General features: G+C 36.5%; 2 protein-coding genes across 11 annotated transcripts in view; one reads left to right on the top strand and one right to left on the bottom strand.

Moving 5' to 3' along the window:
• Window positions 1-16,989, bottom strand: part of LOC146455921 (uncharacterized) — a 416,007-nt gene that overhangs the window by 88,234 nt on the left and 310,784 nt on the right. The gene's annotated exons all lie outside the window — the stretch shown is intronic.
• LOC146455929 (uncharacterized) overlaps window positions 9,011-16,989 on the top strand; it is a 364,345-nt gene continuing 356,366 nt past the window's right edge. For both annotated transcript variants that reach the window (XR_014858916.1, XM_085093671.1), the window contains exons 1-2: window positions 9,011-9,312; window positions 9,838-10,090. Coding sequence is in view for 1 of the 2 variants with exons in the window: in XM_085093671.1 (XP_084949797.1) it covers window positions 9,038-9,312; window positions 9,838-10,090 (528 nt within the window). In the remaining variant the exon portion in view is untranslated. The remainder of the gene's footprint in view (window positions 9,313-9,837; window positions 10,091-16,989) is intronic.

Consider the following 16,989-nt stretch of genomic DNA (forward strand, 5'->3'; position numbering starts at 1 on the left):
TTTCTGTAGGAGAAACATTTACAGAGTTATGTGTTGTATTGAACATTTTGTGTTGGACATCTCTTATTCATTCGCCATTCTCAGCGCATAAGTTTTGTAAACACGCTCTAATTTTAAGCGCTCGCTGAAATATTTGGGACCGCAAACAAACATTTTTCCTGTATTCTCTGTTTGTTAGCTTTTTTTAAGAGACTAGAATTATTTCTGTAAGAGAAATATTCACAGAGTTATAAATTGTTTTAAACATTTTGTGTTGGGCTTCTTTAATTCATTCGCCATTCGCAGCTCATAAGTTTTGTAAACACGCTCTAATTTTAAATTAAAGCGCTCACTGAAATATTTCGGGCCACGACTAAACATTATTTTTCCTGTATTCTCCGTTTGTTAACATTTACTTAGAGAGTAGAATTATTTCTGTAGGAGAAATATTCACAGAGTTATGAATTGTTTTGAACATTTTGTGCTGGACTTGTGTAATTCATCCGCAATTCACAGGCTTAAGTTTTGTTAACACGCTCTAATTTTAGGCGCTCATTGAAATATTTCAGACCACAACCAAACATTATTTTTCCTGTATTTTCCGTTTCTTAACGTTAACTTAGAGACTAGAATTATTTCTGTAAGAGAAATATTCACAGAGCTATGAATTGTACGAAAGCCGAGGAGGGACTTCCGACTTCGGACTTCCGACTTCGGACTTCCGACTTCGGACTTCTGACTTCTGACTTCCGACTTCCGACTTCCGACTTCCGACTTCCGACTTCCGACTTCCGACTTCGGACTTCTGACTTCTGACTTCTGACTTCCGACTTCCGACTTCCGACTTCGGACTTCGGACTTCGGACTTCGGACTTCGGACTTCGGACTTCCGACTTCCGACTTCCGACTTCCGACTTCCGACTTCCACCTCTTTTTTTTTATTTTTTAATTTTTTTTAAATTTTTTTTTTTTGAAATAAACTCTAGTGAAGTAACAAACGGCAAAATGTTTTTGTGCGTTTTTAGTTTGTTCTGTAGTGCCGACATTCTTTCGCTGAAATTGACTTCTGAGAGAGTTTTATCTATAAGGTTATCGGGGTAACCTCTGTTGCGTAGTCTCTGTTTGAATAGAGTGATGTTTCCTTCAAATTTTGTTTTTGAAGATTTTTTTCTGAGAGGTCTTAAGGCTTCGCCTTTGGTAAAGCCTCTCCTGACGCCTGGAGGGTGGCAGGAAGAAAAATGCTTTACTGGAACGTTTCTCTCGGTTTGAAGTTCGTGCGCACGTCAAGTTTTGATTCATTTTTTACTCTTTCGCCCTTGTATACACATGTGTCAAGGAAAGTGATTTCAATTTCTGAAATTTCAGCCGTGAATTTTATGGTCACTCAACCTGGCCACTCAATCAACGACGTCCAACTAATCCCGCTTGAACTTATACGCAGCAAACGTGACTCAGTTAGAAAGGCTCGTGAAGCTCATTTAATCAACAAAGCTAAAACATTGCACCCTCTTGGTATAAATAGACGTGACGAAACACGCCAATGACATGTCTCACACTTAGTCCTAAACAACCAATCATTGTCACGCATTTTATATTTTAAATCTTCTTTGTAACGATCCTTTTATGTTTCTCACTTTTCTTTTTCGTTCAGCCCCCGAGGAAGGTTTGTATTGCAAACCGAAATATCGGGCAAAAAAATTTGTTTTTTTAAAAAACAAATATATTTCAGTTATTCTAGTTTTTGTTGTTTGCTCTCTCAAGCTTGTCACCTCCGCCGTTGGGATCAGTCTGCCGTTAATATTTTCTATTTGAGATAATTTGCTGATCCAGGTGTACAAGTGATCCGGCACCACTCATTGGTTTGTCGCTGTGGAATTGCAGATTTTATTGTATTCAATTTTATGGTCGCATGATAGTTGTTGGCTAGCTCTATAAAAGTTTGGATTTCATTTTTGCTTACGTTCCATAGAGAGAAGACATCATCGATGTATCTCTTCCATGCAAGCGGTTTTGTAGCACTACGGCCAATTATTTCTGTTTCGATCTCTGCCATGAAAATATTGGCAAAGGATACTGCCATCTTTGTACCCATTGCGATCCCGTATCTTTGGAGGTAGTTTTTTCTATTAAAGATTTAACGTTAAGATTTACGGTCAACCCAGGTCACGCGTGAACGATATTTTTGAAATTTGAACGGAGATTTACATGTCAGTTTTGAAAATCGCCAACGAGATTTCAGAGTTCCCGTATAAATTTCCCTAGCTTATTGACGGTATAAAGCTATGAATTTTTGTTTACTTTACAAAATTGAATATTTCAAGAATAACAATTGTTTCCCAAGTATTTTGAATCTTTTTTTCGGTCAATGCGTCTTTTTCGGAACGATTTCCAGAGAAATGTCCAACATTCCATTCACACGTCGGGCATTACAAAGAGAAATTCGAATGTTCATTTCATTCTTAGAAATACTGTTCACGCGTGACCTGGATTGACTGTAACATTAAATCCGTGAGCCCTAAAATAAAACATTGCGCATTTTCAGCGTCACGCAGTATTTCCGTCATATCCTGCACGTAATGCTTTTTGGGTGTCTTTTCGCTGTTCACACCCATGTTGGAACGTGATTTGTACTACAATGATTAGGTATAAAATATGCTCCCTTACTTTCTTGTTCTAACTCCCTGATGAAGTCTGTGTTATCAGACGAAACCGGTAGTAGATAATAAAGAAGTTGACAAGATCTGTTGCTGTGTGCTGCTCACTAGAGTTTATTTAAAAGAATAATAATAAAAATAAAAAAAATTAAAAATAAAAAAAAAAAGTTGGAAGTCGGAAGTCGGAAGTCGGAAGTCAGAAGTCGGAAGTCGGAAGTCGGAAGTCGGAAGTCGGAAGTCGGAAGTCAGAAGTCGGAAGTCGGAAGTCGGAAGTCGGAAGTCGGAAGTCAGAAGTCAGAAGTCGGAAGTCCCTCCTCGGCTTTCGTAGAATTGTTTTGAGCATTTTGTGTTGGACTTGTGTAATTCATTCGCATTTCGCAGCGCATATTAGTTTTGTAAACTCGCTCTAACTTTGAGCGCTCACTGAAATATTTCGGATCACAACCAAACATTATTTTTCCTGTATTCTCCGTTTGTTAACGTTTACTTAGAGAGTAGAATTATTTCTGTAGGAGAAATATTTACCGAGTTTTGGATTATTTTGAACATTTTGTGCTGGGCTTCTCTAATTCATTCGCAATTCACAGCGCATAAGTTTTGTAAACACGCTCTAATTTTAAGCGCTCGCTGAAATATTTCGGGCATCAAAACCTTAACCAAACATAATTTTTCCTGTGTTTTTTTTTTTTTTTTAAATTTTAGTTAGGGACTAGAATTATTCCTTTAGGAGACATATTCCTAGACTTTTTTGTTCTCGACTCGTGTAATTCATTTGTAGCGCATATTTGTAAACAGTACGCCCTAATTTTAAAGTAAACGTTCAAATATATCGAGCCATAACCAAACATTATTTTTCCTTTCAGTTATTTCTTCTCTTGTTACATTTATTATGAGACTATAAATATTTCTGTACGAGGAATATTTACAGAGTAATAGTTTTTGAAATAAAAATTTTATTTTTATCCGAGTGTCCAAATTGCACGCGTGGAAAACATTACGTTGTAGCCAAATTTTCTTTATTGTACGCATTTAAAACTTTACACAAGTGCAGTAATAGTTTCCACAGGAGAAATATTTGAGAGAAAGCGTACTTTTTTCATCCTCAAGTGTTTTATGCCCTCGAACGTCATCGGAATTCAGCAATGTGATCTCGCAAAATCAACAAGAACAGCTTACGGCTCAAAACAATTTTCCGCTGACGCGTAAAAAGTTTTCTTTATATGCACTTAAGATATATACATGTATAACTCAAGGCAGGATGAAGAATTTGTAACGTTATTACGTTCAAACAACAAGCAGAGTAGCATGTATATAAATGCTATTAAAAAGGAATTGTGGAGCTCCGTAGGCTTGGCTAAATATATATATTATTATGGAGAAATATAATAGTTGTAATTATTATATTATGGAGAAATCCCGGAGGTGGGGGGTACTCCCCTATATGGGCTATACGGGGACGTGCCACTGGATAGGGTATGGTTTTTGGCCCGTCTGCCCTGAACAGGGTATATAATTTCAAGCGAGTCTGTCCTGGACCCGTCCTAGACAGGGTATGGTTGCAAGACTGTCGTCGAGTATTTGGCAATCCGAAATCAGAGGCGTTACTCTGCATTTCTTTTAGTGAACAATGCTTCACGTCAATTGAGTTTCCACTTAAGGTTCACCGCTGTTAATGCGAAATTTCGGGATTTTTCGCCATCACTTCTAGGAAGTGTATCATTTCATCTGTTTTAATTGGTATTCGCGTTTCAATGCGTGGAACATCACGTCCGGTAAGTGACATTGGACCTTTAAATGTTATTGCTATTGTAAATAAACACTTGTGTAACACAAGAGCTAGATGTTGTCCTTTGTCCCTAAAAAGGGGGCTTAAAATAGAGGGCGCTGTCCTACACAGGGTAGGTATTTAAGGTTATTTTCGTGCTAAACAGGGTCAGGGTTTCAAACCCCCAGCGGCACCCCTATACCCAAACATGGGTCAAGTGCCCCCCACCCCCCGAGGGAGAAATGGAGAAAAAATTAAATAACAAAATAAAATAAATGAAATGAGATTGACCCGTAGTTCAATCAGAGCTAATCTGACCAACAACTTTGATTGTGTGACTGCCTGTCTTCGATCCAATCTAACTTTTGCGTTTTGAAGCTAGGGCCCTCATGTGCTCATGAATTTCGAGGACGTTTCCCAATTGCCGCCTCCTGGATTAATTCGACATTAATCCCTTTATAAACTTACAGTCAAAACGACGATCACAAACCATCAAGCCTAACTCCAACACACTTTGCATTTCAACAGTCTAATTTCAATCCCATGATTCTCCGCTGGTGGAAACCTCAAGGCATCAAACGCAACGACTCGCTGGAATGTCTTGAAATGACGACAGCTGTTGGAGCGAACTTCGTGGTCACTAACTGTTCCGCTGTCAATCATTTCTTTGCTTGTCACCCTGCATGGTGCGCCTGTTGGCCTTGTTACCTGCTGTTTGCAGTTCCCTATAAAATCTGGCGCAACGCGATTCAAGGTGTGCGTGACATTGCTGTCACGATGGAAGGTAACCCCATTTCCGCAAATCTCGGAACTTCAAGCTACAGCCTGGCCGATCTTTACCAGTCTCCCGTGCATAGACACCAGCCAATTTCAAGTGCGCAAGAAACAGCATCTAACGAGGTGCCAGTGGCTTATGGGATTCCTTCCCATTCGTTTTTCCCTCCTCCCTCCCTGCAGGGGACACTGGGTAATCCACGTTTCAAGGCAACCTAGATGGCTTTTCAATCGTACGGCTGGGTTTCTAGTATTATTGTACTTGTTGCCTGTATGGATTCCAATTGAAAACGTTAGTCTGCACAATTATGTCTTAACCTTTTTTGAATTGTACTTTTGTGCTCCTTGGGAGAATGTTGACCATCAATGGTTTGCTATTTCTTCGCGACTTCACTAATATTTATTTATTTATAACAGTGTTTCTATAGGGTGCTCTCTCACAACATGGTGGTTTTCAGAAAGGCTCTGTATATAAACGTTACGAACAAATAGAGATTTAACTACAATAGTTAAAATCGTACATACATATATAATAAGAACGCGTATAAATACAAGAAACGAAATTCAAAAAAGATAAAATAGATATCTATCCAGTGTTAACTTCCACGGGTTAAGGAATATTTCGTTTGGTAGTAAAGAACACACTTATTCATTAATTTGTTACCATTGTTTACCGTTGTTCTCTTTCAAGTGGCATCTCTAGTGAAAACAAGAATTTAACTAAGAATTGCGAAAGGAGATCACCATCATCATCATCATTATCATTATCATCACCAACAACAACAACAACCAGACAACAGCAACAAAAACATATTTTACTGATTTAATTATCAAGGTGAAAAATACAAAGAGATGCTTGTAATCAGCTGCTATTCGGGAGGGCTTGGTTTTGGCGATAAGGCTCGTTAGTGGAGGAACGTTCGAGTACAGGTTTGACTTGGCAATAAAGACAGCTTGACATACAGCTTCAAATACTTTAAGCTAACAGCTTAATACAGCTAAGCCTAACAGTTCACGTCCTTGTATCGAGGAGTGCTCATTCTCAGAGGGATCAATGTGTGCGTCTGAGATTACATGGAAAGGTATTGGGTGGTGTAATTATTATAGGAGGGGCTAATATTCGTAATTTTAGGGTTTGCATTTGTTGTAGATTGTGGTTGACCCACTAATATTGTTTTTGGTATTTGGCGTCTTTCATATATGAACTTCAAAAACTCACTTATAATTCATAAGGCCGTTAACCTTTCAAAACATCACGTGCAGTGGTTTTAAAACCCGATGAAACGTCCTCCTTATTAGTATCTGGTGTTTAATGTTTTTCTCGTATGCGAATTTCCAAAGTTCACAAAAGCATCATTGTTATGAACTCTCTTGACGCTCGCTTTTCCACGAATGTTTTTGAGGCCGTTCAAAAAACTCGCAGCATGTGTTTTATCGGGTCTAAAACCGATTTAAATCCCTGCGATAAAACGTTTCGCTTCGTATAGCCAAGACAGTCAAACCCAATTGATAAGGATACAGTTTTACTATAGAACCGAAGATATGTTCTGTTTAACATTGGCAGTGATAAGATAGATATATAGTTTATTAATCAAAAACCTTGCAGCCACAGGCTGAATTACATCCGATTTACAATAAAATATATAAAAATAAACGAATTAACAGTGGGCACTGATAACGATCATTGACATTTTAGGGACCAACGAAAGTGTCCTTAAACGGGTACTGTCAGGGAGATTTTGCTGTATGTTGGCCAAAACAGCTCAAATATTTGACAAAAAAAAACCCGCTTCTTTAACACTTTTTGCACTGGGAGGACAATATAAAATGATTTATCTGAGGAAGAGTAAACTATAATCTGTTTTTAGCAGTTTTAACAGTAGGAAATTGGAAATCTGGACAATTTTTTTCAAGTTGCAATCCATTTCCATCCAAGCCATCTGCAGACAAAAATGATTGATACCCGTTTGTGTGCCCTAGTAGGGTTATTGTTAACAAACTTGGACCAATCAATACAAATATGGTTTTTCGCTATTCGAAGGGACACTAAAAATAGGTGACACTGCCCCTTTAATAACAAGTCGCTATTATGTGATTATGTGATTGTGTGTGAGATGGGAATTGATCGTAGCCCGTTGATTCTAGTTATTGAGTAATCTCTACTCTATTTATTACAAACGAGGGGAAACACGCGGAATCAACAACCCTAAAAATATTTTGTAAGTTCTAATGTAATGTATTTCGTCACTGCTTAAGTCTATAAGGTCAAGAAGCAGAACAGGTGGATTGAAAAAGAGCGTTCAAGCACAAATCAAACTAACGTATTCCTAAGCGATTTGAACCATATTGTGCTTTTCCTTGATAACCCACCCCCCCCCCCCCCTCGTGACGACTATCCCCCATTAATTTCCTTGTCATTGAAAAAAGAGAAAAAATATTAGCCCTTTCCTAAACTATGTGGGTTTTTATATGGGCTAAAGACGAGTATTCCGATCCTTTATTTTTTTTTTTCCATTTGATTGAAAGCTAATTAGTCTTGTAAGGTACCTTCACTGTAAGCACGCTTTCCTTCTGTGCTAACAATTTTTTTGACCCGTGATGCAACCAATTTCAAACTCTGGGGGAAAAGCACTCGATGGCTGCCAAGAGGAGCTGAGACAAGTAGAGCACACAATGACTGAATGAAGAATGAATTTAAAATGAGTGGATGAATGTGTGAACGAACGAATGAACGTGAGTGAATGAATGCATTATTGAATGAATGAAGAATGAATCTAGAATGCATTAATGGATAACTGAACGAACGTGAATGAATGAGTGAATGAATGAATGACGGAAGAATGAATTAGTGAATGAGTAAATGAAGAATAAGCTAAGAATGAATAAAGGGTGAATAAATGAGGTGTGAATTTGGAATAAATTAATGAATGATTTCGTGAATAATAACAATTAATTTGTGTCCCAAATTGCTTTTCATTTTGCCCCATATGGGGAGTTTCAAAAATTGGGGGTAAAAATCTGACCGAAGCAAATCCAAGGGACACAACTTTTGGTTCAGTGAATCGGGAGTTTCAAAATATGGAGACTCGACTGTAAATTCAAACTGGTTAGGAAAATGGTTATTTTTTCTCCTGTTTAACCCTTTAAGCCCTAACAGTGATCAGCATCAGTTTTCTCCTTGTAATATCAATGCTTATTCAACCCCTGAGGTCATGAGAATTAAGGATATGATCACCCAAGGTGAACTTTCTTGATATTTTAATAACTTCTCCACAGTACTTTTATATATAAAAAAAAATATGGGGCAAGATAGGAGAATTGGTTCTTTGCTATTAGGGGTTAAATGGTTAAGGAACTGATAAGCAAAGGAATAACAAACCTCGCTGTGGATACCCTGTGAAAAACGTCGAAATCACAGCTGGAAAATTTAAGGATGAATTTTTTAATAATTCAGTCAACAGGTGTGTAAATAGAAACGGTGTTTATTTTCTTGATATTTAAATTTAGTCAGCATTTTTTTTATCTTGAGTTAAAGAAAGATAAATTTATGAGTTTCTAACCTTTATTATTTTTTCTAACAGGGACTGAAAATTGTTTTATTGGTTAAAATTAGTAAAATGGGGTTGACATCACTCGTTAAGTTTTAAAGACATTAATATTTGCTACTGGGGAAAAAGTATCCATTTACAATAAATAAGTGATGTAATTCTGTTAAATATTTATTCAGCAGAAGAAAAAAATAAACTTCATTTTTGACGAAAGCAGTTTTCCGACTACATTTGCATTTTTTTGTTCACTTTGGAAACTACAGCTATACGTGTTTCTGATCTCTCTGTCGTCAGTATCAACGTCGCATGTCTTGGAAATGCAGGGTTCTCCTGAGATCGCGTTGGTTTCATACTCCGCTTTCAAATCTAATCCTCCAAACGAATTCAGACAGAACAAAACCGGGACCGATAACCTGCGTCTTCCAGACAGCACACAGGTCACGTTAATCAGCGATAAACAAGAGCTTTCCAACACACCAAAGATTAACATCGTGAAGACAGTCAGCGAGCTGGATGCCTTCCGGAATCAGATCTTCAACCGTCCTCTTCTGCTGTTCGTAACCTGCGGCAGGCATGTACCACATGGGCAAAGGTAAATTCTGTTATTTAATAGCTTTTTGTTTTTCGTTTTTTAGTAGTACACTATTCTTGATAGATGTATTTTGCAATCAGTGACAATGACATACTCGAAAAAAGAACATCCGAGTTTCCCAACAGGAGTGGAACCTGAGACCTTCCGATTACTAGTTCGGATGCTCTACCACTGAGCTACAGGAGACTTGTGGTAACTAAGGCCATTAAACTAGGTTCATGTGACAAACATCCTGCATACTGCTATGATTTGAATGGCGATGAGTGGTATTTGTGAAAGAAATGTGAATAAATGATAGATGTATTTTTTAGTCGGAAAAATTGGCAAAATATCCTTATAGCAGATTATTTTAGTTATACTGTTTTACTGTAGAAAGTCATTTTATTGTTTTTTTTTTTCGCGGTGGCTTTATGCTGACGTTTCCGATTCTAAACATCTTAAGAACTTACATGTAAAACCTTCCCTAGATCGTTGAATTCAGCACCGGTCGGAAACTCATTTCATCCCTTCATTTCTATTTACCAGACTTAACAACAGGGGTGAATATCTGAGCATGCGTGACCCTGAATGGTGGATCCAGTCGGATAACTCCCCCTGGCGGAACCCTTATGCCCGGTGGGGAACTGAGCATTGCACGTCGCTGTACGAGGAGCGGTACATCAGACCGGAGTTTGTCGTCAGTGTTGATACATCACACCCCGAGGTCAGACGCACACTGGAAGAGGGACTCAACAAGGCAGAGGACATGTTAGATGAGAAAGCTAGCTTTGCTGTTGAGGTTAGTACGCATGTACATCAGTTGAATGAAAGTTAATGACTGCGCTTCCTTTTGCTATTGCGCATGCCAAATGACTGCGTATTTCGGGATGGTCCGAGGAATACGGGTTTCTTTAAGGACGCTGCCTACTATTTGATTTTAGCCTGTTTCAGACGCGTTCAGATTATGGCAAAGAAGAAAATGTCGCGCTTGAGGAAAAAATGTGAGGGGCAAAAGGAATGAGGAATACCTCGTATATTTTCTCCTTGCGAAAAAATTGTTTCTTCGCGGCCCGCTCGGCCGAAAATCCGTGACCAGTTGAATAATAGTTAAGGAAAAAAGAACGGGTGCTTTCTTTTGCTATTGCACATAAGAACAGCGCATCTCGGTATGGTTCGAGGACGGTGGCAACTAATACAAAGACACTTCTGCGCGTTTTATGACTATGTGGGAAAAGTAGATCTTGCAAGTGTTATTGAAATCCAAGCCGGGTAACAACACATTTTCCAGGAATATTTTTAAATATTTCCAAATTCCATAATGGAAAAAATTCCATACATTGTTGTATATTTGAAAGCATTTTAGAATTACCATTGCTTAATTGTTTCTGAAAACTGCGTGGTTACCCTTATTTTTTTTTTTTTTAATTTCAATAACCTCTTCTAAGATCTGCTTTCCCCGCTTAGTCATAGACTGCGCAGCAGTAACTCTGTCTTTGGAGGTACCGTCCTTAGCGCGGGACAAACTGGTAATGTTAGACGACGCTTCTTCTAGGCAAAATCACCACATCATTTTAATGTATAACACCAGAACGCAATTAATCTGGCCCTGGGATCAGATTTGATACCAGACTGTCAGGGAGAAACTATATATAGCAGACTGATCCGGACTTCAATCAGAGGTGATTTAAGGAACTACTTTGATTGTCTGACTAGTAGTTGATAAAAGAGAGATCTGTGACAAAAAAACAAACTAGCCGTGGGGTGTCTTAAAATCCCAAGGTCACGAAAAAAAATAAAAATCCCAAGGTCATGAAAAAAATTCCAAAAAAATTCAAAGGGACTTTTCATCTGCTTACGCGGAGGCCGGTTAATGAGAAAAAAATCAAAGGGACTTTCCCTCGGCTTAAACTTCCGGTTATTAATGAGAAAAAATCAAAGGGACTTTCCCTTGGCAAGCCGAATTATTTTCACAGAAATTCTGTAAAAATCATTCATTCTCTTTTGAAATCATACTTAACTCCCTCTATAACTATTCCCCCATTTTTAATAGCATCAGCAACTCTATTAGCCGATATTTTCAGTTTCTCCAAGGCTTCCTTTCTTGTGTTGAACTCAAGCCTTTCATTTGAAGATTCAAAAACAAACTTTCTCAATTTTTTACCTTTGGAAGGAAATCCAAAAGCTTTTTTAAGCTCCTCATTATTGTAGGCCATTTTGTTATGAATTCTTTTTTTCTTTGCCATTTTCAAAAGACTCGCATGAATTGGATAAACTGTGATTTCATCACTTTTTGAAATAATTTGGTTTAAATAATCAAGTGATGAACCATTGAAAGAAATTTGAAAAATATCTTTTCCACTCACTAAAATTTTTAATTCAATTTGTTCTTTTTCCATTTTATATATTTTTTTAAAAAATTTATTTTTTTCAAAAAAAAAATTTAAAAAAAATTAAAAAAATATATATATAAAATGGACAAACTGAAAGTTCCAGAATTAAAAGCTGAAGCAAAAAAGCTTGGACTGAGAAGATTCAGTCGCCTGAGAAAAGCAGAATTAATTGATGTTATCAATCAAGGTCATGAAAGAGAACGAGAAAGATCTCGAAACCTCACGCCCATTTTCGATGAACCAGTTCCAGAAATAAATTCACAAATTCTCCAACCAACAAGAGCAGTGAAAAAAAATCCAGAAGAAAGTCGAAGAAGAAAAGAGGCAAATGAAGAAGAAAAAAATCGACGCCAAGAAATCAGAGACCTCGAGGAAATGCTTGGATTGAGAAGGTCAACGCAAAGTCTTTCTCCTCCAAAAATCAAAATATCATCACCCGAAGGAATCGAGAAAGACAAAAAAATCTCAAAAATAAAAGAAATAAATAGGAAAAGAACAAGAGTAACAGAAACAGCAACAGCATTGAGTGGTTTTGCAAGACAATTTCGAATTCAAAGAGAAGGAAATTATGATGAAATAGAATTCATGCAAATTGTCAAACCAGATGTTTTGAGAATAATGAGACAAAATCGACAAACAAGGGTGAGACTCATTCTCAATTGCTATATGACAAGAACTGATTTGACCAACGGAAATATTATAGATGCGTACCCATATTTTCATTCTCAAACAATTGAAAATATTGAAGGGATAAATGAATCAGAAATCATTGACTCTATGATTGAAACAATCGAAGAAAGATTTCAAAATTTCACTAACAGGGGATCAAACTGGGTTCTTGAAAGAGTTCTGTCACTTGACGTTCAAATGACACAATACATTCCACTCAGAGGGAGATCATACATCCCACTACCGAATGTTCTCAAAAACAAAAAAGCAATCATCAACATGAAAAATGAAGACAATGAATGCTTCAAATGGTGCATCACCAGAGCCATTTTTCCTGTCAATAAACATCCTGAAAGAATTGACAAAAATCTCAGGGAAAATTCAAAAAGACTCAATTGGAATGGCCTGAAATTTCCAATTGATTTGAAACAAATAACACATTTTGAAAAATCAAATCAAAACATTTCAATCAATGTCTTTGGTTATGAAAAAAAAGCTGTTTATCCTCTAAGGCTTTTCAAAGGAGAAGAAAGACAACAACAAATCAATCTTCTTTTGATTTCTGATGATGTAAAAAAGCATTATTGTCTTATCAAAGACATGAGCCGTCTTTTGTCAAGTCAAATCACAAAACACAATGGATCAATTCATATTTGTTTCCGATGCTTGAATGCTCTTCAAACAAATTAAAAAAGTTGAAATTCACAAGAGATTTGTCAAAGCAATGAATTCATCGAAATGCCAGAAGAGGAAACTTTCATAGAATTCGAAAATCACATTCGTTCACAAAAAATGCCATTTGCCATTTATGCTGATTTTGAGTCTCTTGTTGAACCAATCAGCGGATGTCAACCGAATCCAGAAAAGTGCTTCACCAACCAGTTTCAAAAGCACAAACGTTGTGGATTTTCTTATCACATCAAATGCTCTTTTGATGAAAACCTGTCAAGAACTGTGACATATCGAATGAAAAATGAAGCCCCTGAAGACATATCTCAGATATTTGTTGAAATGATTGAAGATGACGTGACAAGGATTCAAAATATTCCAAAAAAGCCTCTGATTATGCAACAAAATGATTGGGAAGATTTCAAAAATTCAACAAAATGTTGGATCTGCCAGAAAGAATTCGAAGAAAACGAAAAAAAAGTCAGAGACCATTGTCACTTCACTGGGAATTTCCGTGGGGCAGCTCACAACTCATGCAATCTCCGATACGGAAAGCCATGGTTTACTCCAGTGATTTTTCACAATCTTCAAAATTATGACGCTCATCTTTTCGTCAAAAATCTTGGAAAAACTGAAGGTGACATCAGATGCATTCCAAACAACGAAGAAAAATACATTTCATTCACAAAAAATATAGTTGTTGGTTGTTACATCGACAAAGAAGGAAAAGAACATGAAATAAAACACGACATCAGATTCGTTGACAGCTTCAAATTCATGGCATCTTCTCTTGATGCATTAGTCAAGAATCTGGAAAGAGACAAAAAGATTGAAACAAAAAAAAGTCTCCTAAAAGAAAAAATCAGGGAAAGAGGAAAAACCCTTAAGGAAGAAAAACTGACTCCAAAAGAAAAAGAAGAACTTGGAGAAAAACTTGATCTTCTTTCAAAAAAGGGAGTTTATCCTTATGACTTCATGGACAACATCAAAAAATTTCAAGAAACAAAACTTCCCCCAAAAGAAAAATTTTATTCAAAACTCAACGATGAAATATCACAGATGAAGATTATCAACATGCACAAAACGTTTGGAAAACTTTCAACTGCAAAAACATGGGAGATTATCACGATCTTTATCTCAAAACAGATGTTTTGTTGCTTTGTGATGTTTTTGAGGAATTCAGAAACGTTTGTCTTGAAAACTATGAGCTTGATCCAGCATGGTATTTCACCTCACCAGGTCTTGCATGGGATGCATCTTTGAAGAAAACCAAAGTCAAACTCGAACTTTTGACTGACATTGACATGCTTCAAATGATTGAAAAAGGCACAAGAGGAGGTGTTTCAATGATTTCAAACAGATTTGGAAAAGCAAACAACAAATATATGGGAAAAGATTTCAACCCAGAAAAACCTTCAACATTTATCCCTTATCTTGACGCAAACAATCTTTATGGCTGGGCAATGTGCGAACCTCTTCCTGTCGGTGAATTTTCATGGGTTGATGAAAAAGAATTTGAAAACTGGCAAAATTTTCCTTGCATTCTTGAAGTTGATTTGGAATATTCACAAAAACTTCATGACATTCACAACGATTTTCCACTGGCTCCTGATAGAATTGTTGTGAATGGAGCGGAAAAATTGTTGTCAACTTTGAATAACAAAGAAAAATATGTGATTCATCACAGAAATCTCAAGCAATATCTCCAAATGGGTCTCAAACTGAAAAAGATTCACAGAATCATCAAATTCAAAGAAGAACCTTGGTTGAAATCTTATATTGAACTCAACACAAAGCTCAGAGCAAACGGAAAGAATGATTTCGAAAAAGATTTTTTTAAACTCATGAACAATTCTGTTTTCGGAAAAACCATTGAAAACATCAGGAAAAGAGTTGACATCAAATTGGTCAACAACAGAAATAGTGCATTGCGATTCGCAGCAAAACCAAACTTTGAAAGTTGCACAATATTTGATGAAAATCTTATTGCAATTCACATGAAAAGAGTGAAACTTCTTTTCGACAAACCAATTTATTGTGGAATGTCGATTCTTGACGTCTCAAAAACTCTCATCTTTGACTTTCATTATGATTACATCAAACCTAAATATCAAGAAAAAGCAAAACTTCTTTTCACTGACACTGATTCTCTTTGCTATGAGATCGAAACAGAAGACTTTTTCAAAGACATTTCAAATGATGTTCATGAAAAGTTTGACACATCAAATTTTGAAAAAAACCATCCATCAAACATTCCAACTGGATTAAACAAAAAAGTCATTGGAATGATGAAAGACGAAGCTGGGGGAAAAATCATCGAAGAGTTTGTTCGACTCAGGGCAAAACTTTATTCTGTGAAAATGCATGAAGGAAAGGAAGAAAAAAAGTGCAAAGGAATCAAAAAATCAGTCATCAAAAAAACAATCACACATCAAGATTACAAAGATTGTCTCATTTCAGGAAAAAAAACAAATGAGATCAATGAATATCATCAGATCACATAAACACGAAATTTTCACAGAAACAGTCAACAAGATTGCTCTTTCTGCAAATGATGATAAGAGAATCATCAGAGAGGATGGAATTCACAAGTTTGCACATGGGCATTATAAAATAACAAAATGAATCCAGAAAACATTCCATTCAATGCTTTGATTGTTGGTCCAACAAATTCAGGAAAAACAGCTTTTATTGTGAATCTTCTCAAAGAAACATTCAATAAAAAATTTGATTTCATTTTCCTCCTTTGTCCAACCTTCGTCAACAACAAAACCTGGGATAATTTTGCTGAGAATGACAAAGATTTTTTCATTATCATCCCAGAACACCATCAAATCAATGACTGGCTTAAAATAATCTCTTTTGCTTTCGAAGGAACAAACACATTGATCATTCTCGATGATTGCGCTTCATCAAAAGATGTGAAAAAAAGGACAAATGAACTTGTGAAACTCGCTTTTTCTGCAAGACATTCAGGAATCAGCGTTTGAGTTCTCACTCAACAAATGTCAAGCATAGCAAAACCTTTCAGAGAAAACATTGCTTCTTTGATTCTTTTTTTCACTCCATCAGCAAAAGACATGAAAACAGTTTTCGAAGAATTCGCAGGAGATTTGACAAAAGATGAAAAGGAAAAATACATGAAAGAGTTGAAAGAAGTCAAATTTTCTCATCTTGATTTCTCCCTCAGACATCCTTTTGAAATTTCTTTGAACTGAAAAAAATTTCCACTTCATTTAAAATGGAAATCCAAGCGAACGAATCAATTAATGAAGTCATGGCGCTTCTTGAAACTGAACCCCAACCCATTGAAGCAGATCACAGAGAAAATCTTGCCATTTTGGCAGCAAGTGGCCAATGCAAGGAAATGATTGGAGTTGATCTCACACAAGATCAAATCAAAAGACTTTCAAAGAAAGATGTTGAAAAATATTTCAAAAGATACGAAGCTTCTTTGTCTTCAAAAACTTGCGGTGCAATTGTTGAAACATTTTTGCAAGCCAGTGCAAAAGCACTTTGTTTTTTTCTTCCTCTTGAACAAGAAAAGTTTTTGAGTGGATTGAAAAATGATTTCATTGTGAACAGAGAACTCAATTTGATTGCTGGAAGTCTTTATTTGAAATACGGAAAATACATGGCTGCCGCGAGTGCAAGTCTTTTGGTAGCAAACAGTTTGAAACTTGAAGAAGCGAACAAAGTGAGCGCGCGAAGCGAAGAAGCGAAGCGAAGCGAAGAACCTGTGAAAGAACATGTGAAAGAAATTGAAGAAGAACTTGATAAGAACATGTGAAAGAAATTGAAGAAGAACTTGATAAGAACATGTGAAAGAAATTGAAGAAGAACTTGATAAGAACTTGAAAAAGAACTTGAAAAGAACCTGTGAAAGAACTTGAAAAAGAACTAAAAAAATTCAAAAACATTTATTTTTATTTTTATATAAAATGGAAAGTCTTCAATCATTATCAGCCAG

The sequence above is a fragment of the Pavona decussata genome, unplaced genomic scaffold, assembly GCF_977016875.1.
Source record: "Pavona decussata unplaced genomic scaffold, jaPavDecu1.1 SCAFFOLD_265, whole genome shotgun sequence".
Classification (NCBI taxonomy): Eukaryota; Metazoa; Cnidaria; class Anthozoa; order Scleractinia; family Agariciidae; genus Pavona; species Pavona decussata.